Source organism: Hermetia illucens, chromosome 5 (assembly GCF_905115235.1).
Source record: "Hermetia illucens chromosome 5, iHerIll2.2.curated.20191125, whole genome shotgun sequence".
Taxonomy (NCBI): domain Eukaryota; kingdom Metazoa; phylum Arthropoda; class Insecta; order Diptera; family Stratiomyidae; genus Hermetia; species Hermetia illucens.
The window spans coordinates 97,279,285-97,299,702 of NC_051853.1; the positions used below are offsets into that span (position 1 = coordinate 97,279,285).

The 20,418-nt window shown below is 44.8% G+C and overlaps 3 protein-coding genes across 3 annotated transcripts; 1 reads left to right on the top strand and 2 right to left on the bottom strand.

Moving 5' to 3' along the window:
- Positions 1 to 1,698: 1,698 nt before the first annotated feature.
- LOC119658165 lies at positions 1,699 to 5,115 on the top strand. Its single transcript, XM_038065432.1, has 2 exons — positions 1,699 to 1,794; positions 3,034 to 5,115. Exons 1-2 carry the CDS (start codon positions 1,699 to 1,701, stop codon positions 5,113 to 5,115), a joined length of 2,178 nt encoding a protein of 725 aa, XP_037921360.1.
- Positions 5,116 to 6,363: 1,248 nt separating this feature from the next.
- LOC119658166 lies at positions 6,364 to 8,521 on the bottom strand. The gene is made up of 2 exons (XM_038065434.1): positions 7,786 to 8,521; positions 6,364 to 7,670 (listed from the first exon to the last, which is right to left on the bottom strand). The coding sequence occupies exons 1-2, from the start codon at positions 8,519 to 8,521 to the stop codon at positions 6,364 to 6,366; spliced, it is 2,043 nt and encodes a 680-aa protein (XP_037921362.1).
- An 84-nt stretch (positions 8,522 to 8,605) lies between these two features.
- LOC119658167 lies at positions 8,606 to 10,612 on the bottom strand. The gene has a single exon (XM_038065435.1). It carries the CDS (start codon positions 10,610 to 10,612, stop codon positions 8,606 to 8,608), a length of 2,007 nt encoding a protein of 668 aa, XP_037921363.1.
- Positions 10,613 to 20,418: the final 9,806 nt, after the last annotated feature.

The following is a 20,418-nucleotide window of genomic DNA, read 5'->3' on the forward strand; positions in this document are numbered from 1 at the left end:
CATGTCAGAGGCATCAACAAAAACGGCTAGAGGTGCATATTACAGAGGAAATGCCAAGAGTGTAGCGTCGGCCAGTTGTTGACGGGATTTGTCAAACGCGCGGATGGCCTCTTCAGACCACACGATCTCTCGTGTGTCCTTAGTTTTGGGGCCAGACAAGGACGCGTTCAAAATGGACTGGTGTTGGGCGGCCTTGGGCAGGAAACGACGATAGAAGTTTAGCATGCCCAAGAACCTCCTCAACTCCTTGACTGTTTTCGGACGCGGGAAGCTTGTAATCGTTTGCACCTTGTCTGGGTCGGGCAGTATTCCTTCAGGGGAAATGGAGTGGCCGAGGAATCTCACCTGTTTTTGAAGGAATTTGCATTTCTCAACGTTTAGGAGTAAGCTGGCCTCAAGGAGACGTTGAAAAATGCACTCGAGATGGGCTAAGTGCTCAGACTCAGTGGAAGAGGCGACCAAAACATCATCCAAATATACGAAACAGAAATCGAGGTTTCGCAGGTCTGAGTGAATGAACCTTTGAAAGGTTTGCGCCGCAGTGCACAATCCGAAAGTCATCCGGGTGGACTCTAAGAGTCCTAAAGGGGTGCATGGTCTTTTGTATGTCTTCTGGAGCTAGAGGGATTTGATGATAAGCCTTGGCTAAGTCCAAGATCGAAAAGATGCGGCAATTCGCGAGGTGATGTGCAAAGTCGTGGATGAGTGGAATTGGATATCGGTCAGGAACAGTCTATGCATTTAGCCTTTCGTAATCCCCACAGGGGCGCCATTCGCTGTTTGGCTTAGGGACCATATGCAGTGGGGAAGACCAACAGCTGTTTAAGGGCCTGCAGATACCCTGTTGAATAAGTTGTTCAAATTCCTTCCGCGCAATAGCGGCGCTGCGCTCTGGGTGGCCGTTGCCAGGACCCCCCGCGGACCTAGTTTTTTGCGGTAGGCGCGAATTTACATGGGAGCGTACATCTGGTCGCTTTATCACCGAATCTAAGATGGTATCAGCAAATGCCTTTGTCCGTAGGCTGTCCTGACGACCTGCTACCCGAACGCCCTTTTCGAGTGGCAGACCGTGAGCGAGCTCGTGATCTTGCGCCCGAATGCTGAGCGTCCAGCGTCGCCCGCATTTCGGCCACACTGGCTGTTAAGGCGACTATCTCGCGCCTTAAGTCGCCCACCTCGTCCGACGGCGGTTGAACGGCCGCTATGGTCGAGCGTACGTGCACTTCGTGCACCTTGCTGCCAGTTCCTCGAAGGAACCTGAGACGCACGCGAGGACCGCCTGGGTGCCCTCCGGGAGCCGACGCAGCCAGAACGCCTTGATCAGGTCGTCGTCGATCTTGCTCCCACCCAACTGCCTCATTTCGCGAAGCAATTGGCTGGGAGTTCGATCTCCCAACGTTAAACCCGCCAGCAAGTGGTCTACTTTTGCTGGCTCACTTACCGACAGGCGCCTGATCAATTCGGTCTTCAATAGCGAGTACGAAGCCGACTTCACCACGTCGGACACCAGAAGAATGTACTCCTCGTCCAGGCCGACCATCGCGTAATTGAAGCGGGTCGCGTCCGCTGTGATCCCGCACATCTGGAACTGTGCTTCTAAATGCACGAACCACAGCTCCGGGTTCCGCCGTGAAAACGAAGGAACGCGCATGGCAGGGGCGGTCACTTGCTGGTCCGATGGACTTGCCGTGAATTAAAATGACCGTGGCAGCTAAAGAGTTAAGAAATCTAAAAAAATGCTTAATATTTTCTGGTTTGAATTGCGTTAGCAATCGGCTACGTACAGCTTATCCGGTAATTTTGGAACGCCTTGTATATGTCATCATCATCAACGGCGCCTCAACCGGTATCCGGTCTAGGCCTGCCTTAATAAGGAACACCAGACAACCCGGTTTTGCGCCGAGGTCCACCAATTCGATATCCCTAAAAGCTGTCTGGTGTCCTGACCTACGCCATCGCTCCATCTTAAGCAGGGTCTGCCTCGTCTTCTTTTTCTACCATAGATATTGTCCTTATAGACTTTCCGGGTGGGATCATCCTCATCCATACGGATTAAGTGACCCGCCCACCGTAACCTATTGAGCCGGATTTTATCCATAACCGGACGGTCATGGTATCGCTCATAGATTTCGTCATTGTGTAGGCTACGGAATCGTCCATCCTCATGTAGGGGGCCAAAAATTCTTCGGAGGATTCTTCTCTCGAACGAGGCCAAGAGTTCGCAATTTTTCTTGCTAAGAACCCATGTTTCCGAGGAATACATGAGGACTGGCAAGATCATTGTCTTGTACAGTAAGAGCTTTGACTCTATGGTGAGAAATCATTCCTTTCAATTACTAACTGACATTATGTCGAAACACCCCATCCTGGTGAAACCATCTCTTGCTCTTTCTGTTAAGTGACACATTTTGCAACAAATCAAGCGGGATATCTCGCAAAACGACCCGTAAATTTTGAGTGAAGTAAGGATTTTTAGTGTCCGGATAGCTGAGTGGTTAGAGCACAAGGCTGTCATACGGAAGGTCGCGGTTCAAATCTCGCTGGTGGCAGAGGGATTTGTATCGTGATTTGACGTCGGATACCAGTCGACTCAGCTGTGAATGAGTACCTGATTCAAATCAGGGTAATAATCTCGGGCGAGCGCAATGCTGACCACATTGTCTCCTACAGTCTACTGTAGTGTACCGTTACGGTCTTGAATGAAGTGCTCTAACACACTTCAAGGCCCTGATCCAATATGGATTGTTGTGCCAACGATTATTATTATTATTAAGGATTTTACATTCAATCAACCACTTTGGCTTGAAGCGATTTGAATTAATTTTCTTATATTTTATTGTTGAGATTGCTTCCGAGTTATGTTTGTTTAAAGTAGCGATGATTTTCGAAAGTTACAGAGTTACACTTAGAATAGCAGCGCGATTTATTGGCAATTTGTTTCTGCTAATCTAATTTTTCAGATGCTCCTACGAACCCCTAGTAATTGAAAACCAATTGCACTGAAGTGCTAATAGTAGCTCCTAATGGATCAAGGTTAACAAACATCACTTATGGTGCCTGGACAGCTCAGATTCCAAAAGTGATAAAACGGAAGACATTGATCTTATTGAAGACGAACTTGTGAGCTTTATCGAACGCATAAATTCAGTTTTGGGTACGTTACGAAAAGGCAATGATGAAATTCGACCTTCTATAAAGCTAGAAAATGCCCAGAAAGAATTTGAAACGATTTACGAGTATGAGGATAAAGCCGCGAACATTTTATCGCACCTAAACCAGAGACTAAAACGGTTACGAAAATGCCGCGATAATCTTGACACTTCATCATCATCTAGCCTAAGTATTGAACGAAAAAAGGAGCACACATTTAGCTCTGCTAAATTGCCAAAACTTTCGTTAAAAGTTTTCAGTGGTCATTTTCATGAGTGGCTCCCTTTCTGCGAACGCTTTCGTGTAGCGGTTCATGACCGAACGGATTTAACCGGTGCTGATAAATTTAATTATTTATCAAATCATTTGGTTGGCAAGGCGGCAGATACAATTGCTGGTTTTACACCAACAAACGCCAACTATGATTCGGCTGTTTCGTTGTTGCTGGAACAGTATGGAAACGTCGATAAGCTCGTCGATCATACGATGCAGCAGCTGATGAACCTTTCTCGAATAAACTCTCGTCATGACGTGACAAAATTGAGGAAATTATACACAGACATAAGAGCCCATACAAGGTCACTTACCGCACTTAATGTTCCATCGTCACAGTACTCTATAATGCTGAGAAGTTTAATTCTGCATTGTTTGCCTCATGATTTAGTGATCGATTTTCATAGGCTACATCCGAGTAAGCAAGATAAAGCTGCACGTTCAATCGAAGACGAAAATACATCACTATCGGTGGGTATTAGCGAGCACAGTAGTTGTGGTGGTGATCAGCTAAATGATATTCTGTCATTTATTAAAGAAGAGATCTCCTCTCTCGAAATGGCGGAGCTGACAAATGACCGGAGAACGAGAACAACAAAAGTCGCAAATACATGTAAAACGGCTGCTGGGTTACTCACCACTACGAACATAGCTGAGTTTTGCTGCTTTTGCAAATCAAACAGTCATTTAACGGAAAATTGCAAAACGACGTTATCGCTTGCAGAGAAGAAGACAATTTTGAAAAGCATGGGGTATTGCTTTAAATGCACCAAAAAGGGACACAATGCTAAGCGATGCTTCAATAAACGTGTAAAGTGTTCTCTTTGTGGAAGTAATCATGCTACGTCTATGCACGACCCAACATACCGACCTAAAGCTAAAAATACAACAACAGTAGCACCTTCAACAACAACGGTAGCACCTGCAACAAACTCTTGTGGCTCAACAACAACATTGTATGCATCAGCTTTACTGCAAACAGAAGAGGTACTTCTTCAAACGGCTACTATTATAGCTTCGAGTAATTCAAGTTCAGTGCCAGTACGAATAATTCTAGATGGTGGCTCGCAGCGTACGTTTGTCAAAGAAAACATTGTAACGAAACTACAACTCGACACACATGATACCGTTAAGCTACGTATTTTACCATTTGGAGATTCTAATAACTCTGAGCCAAAGCTCTTTAAACGCGTTCGAATTAAACTACGTAGTTTACATTCAGACGAGGCGATCGAAATCCTGGCTATAGTCGTGCCAGAAATTTGCTCTACTGCATTCCAGTATGTTCGTAGCACAGAATTGGACATCCTTGGCCTTAAGTTAGCGGATACTTCATATTTAAATGAAACGGAATTCGAAATCGGAATGTTAATAGGGGCCGATATTTACTGGTCCATAGTAAAAGACGACTTCAAAAGAATAACCGACAACCTTGTCGCCATTGACACCATTTTCGGATGGACACTACAAGGGCCTATATCGACCCAAGGCACGTCAGTAACATCTACGAATCTCAATGTTGGTGTAATTGAGGACAACTCACTTGAATCTTTAGTTGATCGGATTGAACGATTATGGGTTGTTGACGATATTACATCAAATCATCATAAGCTTCAAGTGGATGATATCGAAAAACACATTCGGAAAAATGGCACGCGATACCAATTGGTTGAATTCAATTATTTTATTTAGAACTAAGAATAGAATATAAGCGAAAATGAAATATTATGAGTTATCGATATATGCGGTTCGGGAGTTTAGCTCAGACTAACTTATAGAAAAATGCAAGCAAAAATTTTTGATTACAATTACATAGACTTCAAGTTGTATGTGTAAAGAAAAGAGAAAATATTACAATAGGCAAGTATCAAAAAGAATTCAACATCCTCCCGCCGCCGAGTTAATTAATTAATTTACTTCTAATGGAAATAAATGCTGAATTGATCTCTTCAAGAGAACTCCATTATGAAGACGCAGCTCGCATGAACGGATTCGGTTGTCTCGGCCGACAAATACCCTTTCAATGGTCGCCAGCTTCCAAAAAAGCCGTGGAATAGAAGAGTCGTGTACTATCACAACATCGCCGACTTTCAATTTACGTGTGAATTTTGTAGGCCCATGATGCGCTGACTGAAGTAATTGAACATATTCCGTCCGAAATCGTTTAAAAAATGAATCTGCGAAGCGAAATCGTGCCTTCCACTTAGCTCGAATGTTTTTGTCGGCTTCTTGAAACGAAGCTGTTGTTAAGCTTCAAGGGAAAGTGCCGAGCAAAAAATGAGCAGGCGTTAAAGGAGAGAGGTCGCGTTCGTTGTCACTAACATAAGTAAGTGGTCGAGCGTTAATCACGAATTCCGCTTCAGTTAAGTAAGTATATACCTGGTCAAAAGTTAAAGTAGATCGCTGAATCGCTACTTTTAAAACGTCTTTAACGCTTCGTACCAATCTCTCCTAAAAACCGCCCCACAAGGCAGCTCTTTCCACAATGAAACGCCATTTGACGTTGTTTTCTGCTAAATAGTTGTGGAAAGTTTCAGATTGTATCGTCGTCCTCAACTGTTGAAACTCCAATGTCGTTCTTTTAAAAGTTTTTGCGTTGTCCGAATATATAACGTTAGGTACACCTCGTCTGGCAAAGAATCGCCGTAATGCTAGCACACAAGACTCTGTGGTCAGATCTGGCGTCAATTCTAAATGCACGGCTCGTACGACCGCACAAGTGATAAGCAATACGTAAGCCTTCCGGTTGCTCTCATTGGAAGAACTGCGAACAAATAATGGGCCTGCGAAGTCGATACCCACTATTTCAAAAAGGCGCGAGGCTAACAATCGGTTCTTAGGCAGAGGTGCGAATGGTTGGTTTCCTGCCTTTCCTTTCATATGTTTGCAGAGTAAACAGCGATGAATTATAGTCTTGACCGCTTGGCGAGCTTTGATCACCTAAAATCGTTTTCGCAGATAAACAAGCGTAAAATTCGTTCTACGATGAAATGTTTTTTCATGAGCTTCGATAATGATAAGAGACGTTAAGTGTGAGCTCTTCGATAAAATAACTAGATACATTTCATCAAATTCCAACTCCGATTCACCTAGGCTGCTGCCTACACGTAAAATTCCGTCATTGTCGACAAAGGGGTTTAATGACAAAATCTTCGAACACTTAGGAACCAATTGCCGGTTGCTAAGAGCATTTATTTCTTCTTTGAAAACTTCAAATTGAACCCTTTTTATCCAGAACAGTTCTGCTCTCCGTAGTTCATCCGCATTCAGGTACTCTTTGAAACCTACTCTCTTTCGAAGCAGGTCAACGTATCTAAGCACATAAGCTGTAACACGAAGAAGCCTCCGGTATTGGCTGAATCGTTCAATTTGTATTGGATTATCAGGTACTGCACAGTCAGATTGAGTGGTCGACTGAGGAATAGTTAAAAGGCAAAAATCAACTGCGGTCATCGGAGTTTCGAAATCTTGGTCGGATATGGGCCACTCACTAATGTCGTTGTATAACCAAGACGGTCCGTTAAGCCAGGTCTCGCAACTCAGTAGAGTTTGTGCAGAAACACCCCGAGTCAATAGATCTGCGGGATTGATTGATCCTGGGCAATGATTCCAGTTGTCGTTAGCGGTTAGTTGCTGAATTTCTTGAACTCGGTTGTAAACGAATACATCTTTCTGGAATTCAATGCTACGAATCCAGTATAAAGTAATTTTTGAATCGGTCCATAAATATATTGAATCGAATTTCACTCTTAATTTCTCAACAAGATAGCAGCGCATCCTTGCGGCTTCCAGATCAGCACATAGTTCCATTTTGGGTAGTGTTATGCGTTTGTCACGAATAGGTGCAAGTCGACTTTTTGCATATAAAAACGAAATGCGAATGTTTTCATCCAAATTCCTACTTCTGATGTATGCAACAGATCCGTAAGCTTTTGGACTCGCGTCCGCGAAAATATGTAGCTGCTTCTCAACTTGATGTGGTGAATCGAATACATAGCGAGAAATCGTAAGGGCTCGTAGTAAATGTATTTCGGATACGCTTTTCTTCCATTCGTGCAGCATTGATGCCGGTAAAATTTCATCCCATGCCAAACTTTGTTTCCAAGCCTCTTGGAAAATGAACTTCATTTTTATGACAAATGGTGATAACATTCCCAAAGGGTCATAAACAGATGCTAACGTTTGAAGAATGGTTCGTTTCGTTACTACATCGAAAAATATCTGTTGACAAAGCTTTTCCAGATCCACTGCAAGGGTATCAATTTCCATAAACCATATGAGTCCTAACACCTTGTGTTTTGAAATATTGTTGCTTTCATTTGTATCGAAAATTTGCCTTAGTTTCTCTCGACTTCCATTTACGTATGTTCATCGATGCTCTGGACAATATTTCACGTGTTTCGTTGAACAATTTTACAGCGTCTTCAAAATCGTCAACACTTACGATTAGGTCATCCACATAAAACGATTCTTTTAGTAGTTCACAGGTTTCAGGAAAATTGATTGATTCATCCTCCAAATATTTCAACAATGCTCCAATCAGAAGAAACGGGCTGCAGGTGACTCCGAAGGTTACCCTATTCATTTGAAGAATGATTATTGAAAGCAAATCATCCAAGGATAAAATCCAGAAAAAACGATGTACTTTTCGATCCTTTTGTGCCAGCTCTATCTGCAAGAAAGCTCGTTCAATATCGGCCGTAATTCCATGTTTGCCAAGCCTGAAGTTCAAAATCAATTTTAATATGTCTGGTAAAAGGTTTGGTCCTGACCACAATAAGTCGTTTAATGAGGAGTTACCACCAGATCGTGCTGATGCGTTAAACACAATACGCGTTTTTGTGGTCTCTCTTTCCTCCCGATACACCGGTCGAGGTGGCATAAAGTAAGTCCGTTCGTTGGTTTTTTCTGCTTCATCGCAAATTTCTGCAACACCACTTGAAATCATCTCCCGTATGATTTCATCGTATTGCCTTAACTTTTCCGGATCCTCACTAAGCTTCACCAATGAAAGTCGAAGTCCTTTGAGAGCGTCACCGCGGTTGTTATCAATAGTGCATTCGTCGTTTCTCCATAGCAATGATGCTTCATATCGCATGCCATTTTTCCGAATGTGTTTTTCGATAATATCATCCACTTGAAGCTTATGATGATTTGATGTAATATCGTCAACAACCCATAATCATTCAATCCGATCAACTAAAGATTCAAGTGAGTTGTCCTCAATTACACCAACATTGAGATTCGTAGATGTTACTGACGTGCCTTGGGTCGATATAGGCCCTTGTAGTGTCCATCCGAAAATGGTGTCAATGGCGACAAGGTTGTCGGTTATTCTTTTGAAGTCGTCTTTTACTATGGACCAGTAAATATCGGCCCCTATTAACATTCCGATTTCGAATTCCGTTTCATTTAAATATGAAGTATCCGCTAACTTAAGGCCAAGGATGTCCAATTCTGTGCTACGAACATACTGGAATGCAGTAGAGCAAATTTCTGGCACGACTATAGCCAGGATTTCGATCGCCTCGTCTGAATGTAAACTACGTAGTTTAATTCGAACGCGTTTAAAGAGCTTTGGCTCAGAGTTATTAGAATCTCCAAATGGTAAAATACGTAGCTTAACGGTATCATGTGTGTCGAGTTGTAGTTTCGTTACAATGTTTTCTTTGACAAACGTACGCTGCGAGCCACCATCTAGAATTATTCGTACTGGCACTGAACTTGAATTACTCGAAGCTATAATAGTAGCCGTTTGAAGAAGTACCTCTTCTGTTTGCAGTAAAGCTGATGCATACAATGTTGTTGTTGAGCCACAAGAGTTTGTTGCAGGTGCTACCGTTGTTGTTGAAGGTGCTACTGTTGTTGTATTTTTAGCTTTAGGTCGGTATGTTGGGTCGTGCATAGACGTAGCATGATTACTTCCACAAAGAGAACACTTTACACGTTTATTGAAGCATCGCTTAGCATTGTGTCCCTTTTTGGTGCATTTAAAGCAATACCCCATGCTTTTCAAAATTGTCTTCTTCTCTGCAAGCGATAACGTCGTTTTGCAATTTTCCGTTAAATGACTGTTTGATTTGCAAAAGCAGCAAAACTCAGCTATGTTCGTAGTGGTGAGTAACCCAGCAGCCGTTTTACATGTATTTGCGACTTTTGTTGTTCTCGTTCTCCGGTCATTTGTCAGCTCCGCCATTTCGAGAGAGGAGATCTCTTCTTTAATAAATGACAGAATATCATTTAGCTGATCACCACCACAACTACTGTGCTCGCTAATACCCACCGATAGTGATGTATTTTCGTCTTCGATTGAACGTGCAGCTTTATCTTGCTTACTCGGATGTAGCCTATGAAAATCGATCACTAAATCATGAGGCAAACAATGCAGAATTAAACTTCTCAGCATTATAGAGTACTGTGACGATGGAACATTAAGTGCGGTAAGTGACCTTGTATGGGCTCTTATGTCTGTGTATAATTTCCTCAATTTTGTCACGTCATGACGAGAGTTTATTCGAGAAAGGTTCATCAGCTGCTGCATCGTATGATCGACGAGCTTATCGACGTTTCCATACTGTTCCAGCAACAACGAAACAGCCGAATCATAGTTGGCGTTTGTTGGTGTAAAACCAGCAATTGTATCTGCCGCCTTGCCAACCAAATGATTTGATAAATAATTAAATTTATCAGCACCGGTTAAATCCGTTCGGTCATGAACCGCTACACGAAAGCGTTCGCAGAAAGGGAGCCACTCATGAAAATGACCACTGAAAACTTTTAACGAAAGTTTTGGCAATTTAGCAGAGCTAAATGTGTGCTCCTTTTTTCGTTCAATACTTAGGCTAGATGATGATGAAGTGTCAAGATTATCGCGGCATTTTCGTAACCGTTTTAGTCTCTGGTTTAGGTGCGATAAAATGTTCGCGGCTTTATCCTCATACTCGTAAATCGTTTCAAATTCTTTCTGGGCATTTTCTAGCTTTATAGAAGGTCGAATTTCATCATTGCCTTTTCGTAACGTACCCAAAACTGAATTTATGCGTTCGATAAAGCTCACAAGTTCGTCTTCAATAAGATCAATGTCTTCCGTTTTATCACTTTTGGAATCTGAGCTGTTTAAATATTCGGACGCACTATTTGTTAATTTCGTTAACTGCCCACGATAAACCGCTCGTTCCGTTATGTCCATGTTTATTTTTTATTCACTCCGACTTACGTTCCGATAAAGGTATTCCGACTTACGTTCCGGTTCCCGGTTTTCGGCACCAGATTTTAAAACAATTGGTTGAATTCAATTATTTTATTTAGAACTAAGAATAGAATATAAGCGAAAATGAAATATTATGAGTTATCGATATATGCGGTTCGGGAGTTTAGCTCAGACTAATTTAAAGAAAAATGCAAGCAAAAATTTTGATTACAATTACATAGACTTCAAGTTGTATGTGTAAAGAAAAGAGAAAATATTACAATAGGCAAGTATCAAAAAGAATTCAACAAGGGTTAAACGGCAAAATTTGGGGGAGGAGAACACAATTTTTACATTTCAAAAGCTATATTTTCTACACAGATCGCGAACTGCTCGCCGCATACCTGTCCATCAAATACTTCCGTTTCTCCCTAGAAGGCAGGCCGTTCACAGTGTTCACGGACCATAAGCCTCTCACGTTCGCTTTGAAACAGAAGCCCGACAAAGCGTCCCCTCGTCAGCTTCGACACCTGAGCTTCATAAGCCAGTTTACGTCGGACATCCAGCACGTGTCCGGGAAGGACAACATTGTTGCTGACGCTTTGTCTCGTGTCTCCGAAGTTAACATCCCCGCCTCACTCGATTTCTCGGCTATTGCCAAGGCGCAAGTGGATGACGCAGCACTTCAGAGCCTCAAGTCCAACCCCAAATACAAATTTCGGGAGTTGCCCATCTTCGGCTCAAACCTCTCGCTCTGCTGCGAAGACTCGGAAAAGGGACCTCGGCCATACATTCCGGCCACATTTCGCAAGGAAGTGTTCCACGCAGTTCACGACTTGGCGCACCCCGGCATCAGGACAACAAACCGGTTAGTCACCGGAAAATACTTCTGGCCCTCCATGAACAAGGATATTAATTCCTGGGCCAGAGAGTGCATCGCATGCCAAAAATGTAAGGTCTCCAGGCATGTTAGGAAAGAAGTGGGCTCATTCCCCCGCACTACCAAGCGTTTCCACACCATACACCTCGACATTATAGGGCCTTTGCGAGACTCGCATGGTTATAAGTATTGCCTCACAATCATCGACAGGTTCACGCGGTGGCTTGAGGCAATACCTCTGAAAGACATCACGGCGCAATCATGTGCTGAAGCCCTCTGTCGAGAGTGGATACCTCGCTTTGGCGTCCCTGCAGTGGTCATCACTGACCAGGGAATGCAATTTGAGTCCACCCTTTTCTCCGAGTTAGGCAAACTCCTTGGTTTTAAACGCCAGCGGACTACGGCATACCACCCACAATCCAATGGGATGTTGGAACGTTGGCACCGGACGCTGAAAGCCGCCATTATGGCACGCGACGACCCGTCCTGGACGCAAGTCTTGCCTCTCGTCCTACTCGGCCTTCGTACAACCCGCCGAGAGGAATTTGCTGCCAGCCCCGCGGAGCTGGTTTACGGGGAGAACCCAAGACTCCCAAGCGATCCGGTCTTCGACAAGAGATCGGGTCTCACGGAGTCGGGGTTGGTGCGTCTGCTGAGGGACAATCTCCGGCGCATCAAGGCGACACCACCCACTCGACACTCGTCCATACCTGCTTGTTCGCCCAAGGAACTGGACACATGCACGCATGTGCTGATCAGGACGGATGCCGTCCGGAAGCCGCTGCAGCCTCCATATGAGGGCCCGTACCGCGTTCTCGAGCGGGGAGAACATTTCTTCCAGCTCGAGATCGGTGGTCACAAAAAGGCGGTCTCTTTGTCCAGGCTGAAACCCGCGTGCGCCCCGAAGCAACGTCGTGTCCGCTTTGTGGATTAACGGCGAACGAAGTTCGGGGATCAGTCGCTGAAACCCCCTAGGTTTCATCTGGGGGCGGAGTGATGTGGCGCGGCAGGATTCGCAGCATTCGAAATTTATTTCGAATGTTGCGAGCGAATAGATGGCGCGGATCTATCCACTTTGCGTGGCACACCAAGGGAGTGGAAGATCGCAGTAATCATGTTTTTCAGACCTGTCACTGAATTTAATTATTAAGTTGAAAATTGCTAAAGAATATGGAAGTCCTTTTTGAAAATAGAATTTGAGTTGAGTTTACTGTATAGAATTCGCGTTGAGTTTGCTGTATAAAATTCGCATTGAGTTCGCTTAAATATTTCAATAAAAATAATAAGTAATCATAATTACTTAATTGGATTACTTAACGTAGATGTTTGTCTAGAAGCGAATAAGTCAATATCAAATTCGGATGAAAATACACACTACGTTGGATCGGTTTTAAAAAACTACGTGCACGTCGCACGACGGCTGGAGCAGGAGAGAACGGTTCTTCTCCATGCGGTCCCTCCGTCTCCAAACTAGCGGAACTTTTTCACCGCCGGCTCTCCACTCCTGTGGCGAGTTCTAAAATGCGTGGAGACCGCCAGTGCGCATTTACCCGTTTGTATCCACAACATTCGAAATGAATTTCGAATGCCGCGAATCCTACTGCGCCACATCACTCCGCCCCCAGATGAAACCTATGCGTCTCTCAGCAGACGCACCAACCCCGACTCTGTGGGACCCGATTTCTTGTCGAAGACCGGATCACTTGGGAGTCTCGGGTTCTCCTCGTATACCAGTTCCGCGGGGCTGGCAGCAAATTCCTCTCGGCGGGTTTTACGTAGGCCAAGTAGGACGAGAGGCGAGACGGATCGTCACGTGCCATAATGACGGCTTTCAGTTCGGCATGCAGTAGTCCGCTGGCGTTTAAAACCCAGGAGTTTGCCTAACTCCGAGAAAAGGGTGGACTCAAATTGCAATTCCCTGGTCAGTAATGATCACTGCAGGGACGCCAAAGCGAGGTATCCACTCTCGACAGAGGAGTTCGGCACAAGATTGCGCCGTAATGTCTTTCAGAGGTATTGCCTCAGGCCACCGCGTAAACCTGTCGATGATTGTGAGGCAATACTTGCAACCGTGCGAGTCTCGCAAAAGTCCTACTATGTCGACGTGTATGGTGTGGAACCGGTTGGTAGTGCGGGGGAATGAGCCCAATTCTTTCCTTACATGCCTAGAGACTTTACATTTCTGGCATGCAACGCACTCTCTGGCCCAGGAATTGGCATCCTTGTTCATGGGGGGCCAGAAGTATTTCTCGGTGACTAGCCGATTTGTTGTCCTGATGCCTGGATGCGCTAAGTCGTGAACCGCGTGGAACACTTCCTTGCGAAAGGTGGCCGGAATGTAAGGCCGAGGTCCCTTTTCCTTGTCTTCGCAGCAGAGAGAGAGGTTCAAGCCGAAAATGGGCAACTCCCGAAATTTGTATTTGGGGTTGGATTTGAGGCTCTGCGTCATCTTCCTGCGCCTTGGCAATAGCCGAGACGTCGAGTGAGGCGGGGATGTTAACTTCGGATACGTGCTGGATGTCTGCCGTAAACTGGGTTATGAAGGCTTTTGTTTCAAAGCATACGTGAGAGGCTTGTGGCCTGTGAACACTTCTAGGCAGAATCGGAAGTATTTGATGCTCAAGTACGCGGCGAGCAGAACTCAACGGCTGCCAGACCTCATTCACCTTTTGGTGAAGGGCAGCACCTACTGCGATGTCAGAGGCATCAACAAAAATGGCTAGAGGTGCATATTGCAGAGGAAATGCCAAGAGTGTAGCGTCGGCCAGTTGTTGACGGGATTTGTCAAACGTGCGGATAGCCTCTTCAGACCACACGATCTCTCGTGTGTCCTTAGTTTTGGGGCCAGACAAGGACGCGTTCAAAATGGACTGGTGTTGGGCGGCCTTGGGCAGGAAACAACGATAGAAGTTTAGCATGCGCAAGAACCTCCTCAACTCCTTCACTGTTTTGTAATCGCTTGCACCTTGTCTGGGTCGGACAGTATTCCTTCAGGGGAAATGGAGTGGCCGAGGAATCTCACCCGTTTTTGAAGGAATTTGTATTTCTCAACGTTTAGGACCAAGCTGGCCTCAAGAAGACGTTGAAAAATGCACTCGAGATGGGCTAAGTGCTCAGACTCAGTGGAAGAGGCGACCAAAACATCATCCAAATATATGAAACAGAAATCGAGGTTTCGCAGGACTGAGTGAATGAACCTTTGAAAGGTTTGCGCCGCAGTGCACAATCCGAAAGTCATCCGGGTGAACTCGAAGAGTCCTAAAGGGGTGCATGGTCTTTTGTATGTCTTCTGGAGCTAGAGGGATTTGATGATAAGCCTTGGCTAAGTCCAAGATCGGAAAGATGCGGCAATTCGCGAGGTGATGTGCAAAGTCGTGGACGAATGGAATTGGATATCGGTCAGGAACAGTCTATGCATTTAGTCTTCTATAATCCCCACAGGGGCGCCATTCGCTGTTTGGCTTAGGGACCATATGCAGTGGGGAAGACCAACAGCTGTTTAAGGGCCTGCAGATACCCTGTTGAATAAGTTGTTCAAATTCCTTCCGCGCAATAGCGGCGCTGCGCTCTGGGTGGCCGTCGCCAGGACCCCCCGCGGAGCTAGTTTTTTACGGTAGGCGCGAATTTACATGGGAGCGTACATCTGGTCGCTTTATCACCGAATCTAAGATGGTATCAGCAAATGCCTTTGTCCGTAGGCTGTCCTGACGACCTGCTACCCGAACGCCCTTTTCGAGTGGCAGACCGTGAGCGAGCTCGTGATCTTGCGCCCGAATGCTGAGCGTCCAGCGTCGCCCGCATTTCGGCCACACTGGCTGTTAAGGCGACTATCTCGCGCCTTAAGTCGCCCACCTCGTCCGACGGCGGTTGAACGGCCGCTATGGTCGAGCGTACGTGCACTTCGTGCACCTTGTCGGCCGCAGCTGCCAGTTCCTCGAAGGAACCTGAGACGCACGCGAGGACCGCCTGGGTGCCCTCCGGGAGCCGACGCAGCCAGAACGTCTTGATCAGGTCGTCGTCGATCTTGCTCCCACCCAACTGCCTCATTTCGCGAAGCAATTGGCTGGGAGTTCGATCTCCCAACGTTAAACCCGCCAGCAAGTGGTCTACTTTTGCTGGCTCACTTACCGACAGGCGCCTGATCAATTCGGTCTTCAATAGCGAGTACGAAGCCGACTTCACCACGTCGGACACCAGAAGAATGTACTCCTCGTCCAGGCCGACCACCGCGTAATTGAAGCGGGTCGCGTCCGCTGTGATCCCGCACATCTGGAACTGTGCTTCCAAATGCACGAACCACAGCTCCGGGTTCCGCCGTGAAAACGAAGGAACGCGCATGGCAGGGGCGGTCACTTGCTGGTCCGATGGACCTGCCGTGAATTAAAATGACTGTGGCAGCTAAAGAGTTAAGAAATCTAAAAAAATGCTTAATATTTTTTGGTTTGAATTGCGTTAGCAATCGGCTACGTACAGTTTATCGGGTAATTTTGGAACGCCTTGTATATGTCATCATCATCAACGGCGCCTCAATCGGTATCCGGTCTAGGCCTGCCTTAATAAGGAACTCCAAACATCCCGGTTTTGCGCCGAGGTCCACCAAGACCGTTGTTGATGTTGAATGGCCTTGAGGGTGATCCTGCTGCTTTTATCAGCCCTCGCACATTGGTCAGGGTCAGCCTAGTGAGTCTTATTAATTTCGTCGGGATATCGAATTCTTTCATGGCCGTGTACAGATGAACAGATGGTGCAACTGTTGTCCATATTCCAACAGTTTTTCCATTGCTTGCCCCAGAGAGAAAATCTGATCTGTTGCTGATTTGCCTGGAGTGAAGCCTCTTTGGTATGGGCCAATGATGTTCTGGGCGTATGGGGCTATCCGGCCTAGCAAGATAGCGGAGAATATCTTATAGATGGTACCCAGCAACGTGATACCTCTATAATTGCTGCACTGTGTGATATTTCCCTTTTTATGTATGAGACAGATAATGCCTCGTTGCCAATCGTCAGGCATTGATTCGCTGTCCCATGCCTTGAGCACAAGTTGGTGAACCACTTGGTGTAACTGGTCGCCCCCATATTTAACCAATTCGGCTGTAATTCCATCGGCTCCTGGCGACTTATGATTTTTTAGCCGATGAATTGCACGGACTGTTTCTCCTAAACTTGGTGGTGGCAGTATTTGTCCGTCGTCTTCAGTTGGCGGGACCTCCAACTCGCCGATGTTCTGGTTGTTCAGTAGTTCATCAAAGTACTCAACCCATCGCCCTAATATGTCCATTCTGTCGGAAATCAGATTTCCCTCTTTGTCTCGGCAGGATGAGCATCGAGGTGTATAAGGCTTCATCCTGCTGACTTGTTGGTAAAACTTGCGCGCCTGGCGCGGTTCCTCCCTGCACTTTTCTAGTTCACAGACTTGTTGGTTCTCCCAGGCTTCCTTTTTCCGTCTGTGAAGTCGCTTCTCCGCTCGACGGAGTTCGTGATAAGTCTCTGCGCGTGCCCGCGTTCTTTGAGAATGCAACATTACTCGGTATGCGGTATTCTTCCGTTCCGTTGCTAGCTTACATTCATCATCAAACCAGCCGTTCCGACTCCTTTTGCGGCTGGGGCTAAGTATTTTTGTGGCCGTATCCATGATAACGTTCTTCAGGTGATTGTGAAGATCATTTGTTGATGCTTCTCCAGGTTGATGGTTGATGGTTCTCCAGGTCCTCCGTTGATTGCGGCTATTGCGGCATCCATTTCCCTCTTATAGGTATCGCGGAGGGTTGTGTTATGGATGGCTTCAGTGTTTACTCTCACCTGATTGTCAGAGGGGATTGTAGGTGGTATTGTTATTCGGGCTCGGAGCACCATGCCAACGAGATAGGGATCCGAGACAATATTGGCCCCCTATATGTTCTGACATTCATCAATGCTAAGAGGTGGCGGCGTTCGATTAACACGTGGTCAATTTGGTTGAAAGTGGCTCCGTCTGGAGAGGCCCACGTATGTTTGTGGACCGCTTTCCGCGCAAACCAGATACTTCCAACAACCATTTCGTGTGACCCTGCTAATTGAATAATCCGCAGTCCGTTATCATTTGTTTTTTCGTGTAAGCTGTGGGAGCCAACGTATCGCCTGAATACGGGCTCCTTAGCTACTTGGCTATTAAAATCCCTAAGTATGATTTTGATATCATATCTGGGACAGGCTTCGAGGGTTCGTTCTACTGCCTCCTAGAAGGTATCCTTCTCCGACTCTGCAGTCCTCTGTAGGGCCGTGGACGTTAATAAGGCTTATATTTCTAAACTTGCCTCGCAAGCGCACAGTGCATAGCCGTTCGCTTATGTTTTCAAAGCCGATAACAGCAGGTTACATTTTGTGGCTGACTAAGAAACCTACTCCGAGCACATGGTTTATACCATGACCACACATGACCGTTATAATATATGGTGTAGCGGCTCTTCTCCAGGAAACCGGTCCCTGTCCATCGCATCTCTTGGAACGCTGTTATATCAGCCCTATATTGAGACAGGGTATCGGCTCGCTGCTCATCAGCTTCATCTGTGTACAGGGAGCGCACATTCCATGAGAAAATGCGCAAATCGTTAATCCATTGCCGTTGCCGGGGCCATCGTTTTAAAGTCCATCCTGTCCGAGGCTCCTTTCGTAGCTCCGTAACATCGGTTTTCCGAGTAGGGTTGTCAGCCCTACCAAACCTCCAACCTGGAGGACCAGTTGGTACAGTTTGTCCCGTTTTTACGCGCGGGAGACTCGCTTGTGTTGTTGTGGGTACCAATCCACGTTTCGCCTTGGGACCTACACTACCCTTAGACCTTGTATATGTGAAAGATTTAAATGCGAATTGTCAAAATACTTTTTAACATGCAAATTTTATGTGTTTTTTGTAACTTTAAGCCTTCTGACAACCCTTTATCTTCCATCTAGCTTTCTGACAATATTTGTCCTGTATTTGTGATTCTTCACTCTATATATACTTTATATATCCAAAAATTCAGCCGTGCAAGCGCTATTTTGTTTCTGAACAAAATTTGACAGGTTTGACAGCCCGTCCAGGTCTTAGTCTTCCAGTAGGCTTTCTGACTTTCGGGCTGAAATATAGTGACAAAATCAACTGAGTCTACTCAACAGACAGATTCGACTGGAGAAAAAGGGGGAGGGGGGACGAGAAATCTTGTATAAATTATAGTAAACCGGTATGTGGTGAACATTCAAAAACAATAACAAAATGTAATGTAGGTTTTCAAGAATAGATTCCATGTGGACATATTTTATACATAAATTATAATAATATTATATATAGAGAGTCCGTGTCCGGATAGCTGAGTGGCTAGAGCACAAGGCTGTTGTACGGAAGGTCGCGGTTCGAATCTCATTGGCGACAGTGGAATTTGTATCGTGATTTGACGCCGGATACCAGTCGACTCAGCTGTGAATGAGTACCGGAGTCAAATGAGAGTAATAATCTCGGGCGAGCGTAATGCTGACCGCATTGCCCCCTACAGTATACTGTAGTGTACCGTAAGGGACTTGAAAGAAGTGCTCCAACACACTTCAAGGCCCTGATCCAATATGGATTGTTGCGCCAACGATTATTATCATTATTTTTATTGTAGGGAGTCCAATTATTACGATAATAAGACTACGTTTTCTCGCATTTAATGCGCAATATTCCTATATTTTCCATCACTAAGTCCATCATTCTCCATGTCATTTGAAAGCTAACATAACTAGGACCCTTTTATCAACTTTAGAAGTTTGTAAATTTAGAGTACCGTTACAATAATGCAGATTGAAATTCAATTCGATTTTGAAATTTCTTTAAAATTTAAACAGTTATATCGTCGCATCGATGATGATCTTTGCAATTGAAAAAATATCCATTTATAAGAAATTTTATGTAGTTTAAAAAATTTAGAATCAAGTGATTGAGGGAGGGAGGGGCAATTGTGATTTGTTTGGGAAGGTCAAACTTTTTGATACTGTTCACGAAAGTCGCTGCGACTCTGTAATGGTAAAAGATAGAGTGATCATTCCATGCACCGAATTTCCTCAAACAAATGGTGCTATCCCCTATTCAAATTTGTACCAATAAAAATCAATAAAAATGAAATGTCTTCTCCTATTTTTTATGTTATATTGTTTTTTACCCTTACACATTAGTTAACTATTTATAACTATGAAATTCGGTAGTCGAATTAATTTTTTAATAATTTGGTACCCGGTACCCCGGGGGTATTGAACAACAGGCTAGTAAACTTTAGCTCTTAATTTTGTTAATTTTTTTGCATAGTTAAATATTATAACGTATTCGAATTGGCGCCAATTGACTCAAATAACGAAGATCTGGAAGCGTTTGATGATCTTCCGGATGTTAAAAATAACATTCAAGTGGGTGAAAGGAAGTTTGGAGTTTGGAGAAACGTGAGACAGTGGAAAAGGATAAAGATTTTTCTACCAAGGCAAGATACAGTATTGGTGACTACCTTCTGTTATATTTACCCAAGAGCAGATGTTGGCCGAAATTAATCACTGTTACAGTAAGGTGCCACAATGCCTCTGAATTGTTTTAATTAAGAGCACAGATGATGAACATATGCTTGAAATAGGCACTAACGTATGTAATAATTAAAGCATTTTAATACGACCCTGGCCACGGCTTTAGGGTATCATATAAGCGAGTTTTTTTCGCCTTCTTCGTATTGGGGTTCGACAGAATGGTTTCAATATCCGCTGGGTCCGATACTGCAATTAAAGCATCAAATATTGGTCTGGATACAACGAAATTCCTCCCACAGTCTTCCAACAATTCCTGGAACGTCCTGAAAATTCCTTTAAAATATATTTATTGATTGAGATCAGTTCAGTCCTTTAATTAGTGCTTTTAGCCCAGGAAATGCAAAATTGCGAAATCGGGTGCTTCGAG

Coding starts and splice junctions, on each gene's coding strand:
- LOC119658167 (XM_038065435.1), bottom strand. CDS start 10,612: ATGGACATAACGGAACGAGCGGTTTATCGTGGGCAGTTAACGAAATTA.
- LOC119658165 (XM_038065432.1), top strand. CDS start 1,699: ATGACCGTGGCAGCTAAAGAGTTAAGAAATCTAAAAAAATGCTTAATA. Junction 1,795..3,033: donor GGCTACGTACAGCTTATCCG/GTAATTTTGGAA, acceptor TAATGGATCAAG/GTTAACAAACATCACTTATG.
- LOC119658166 (XM_038065434.1), bottom strand. CDS start 8,521: ATGCGATATGAAGCATCATTGCTATGGAGAAACGACGAATGCACTATT. Junction 7,671..7,785: donor CAGAGCATCGATGAACATAC/GTAAATGGAAGT, acceptor ATACCCTTGCAG/TGGATCTGGAAAAGCTTTGT.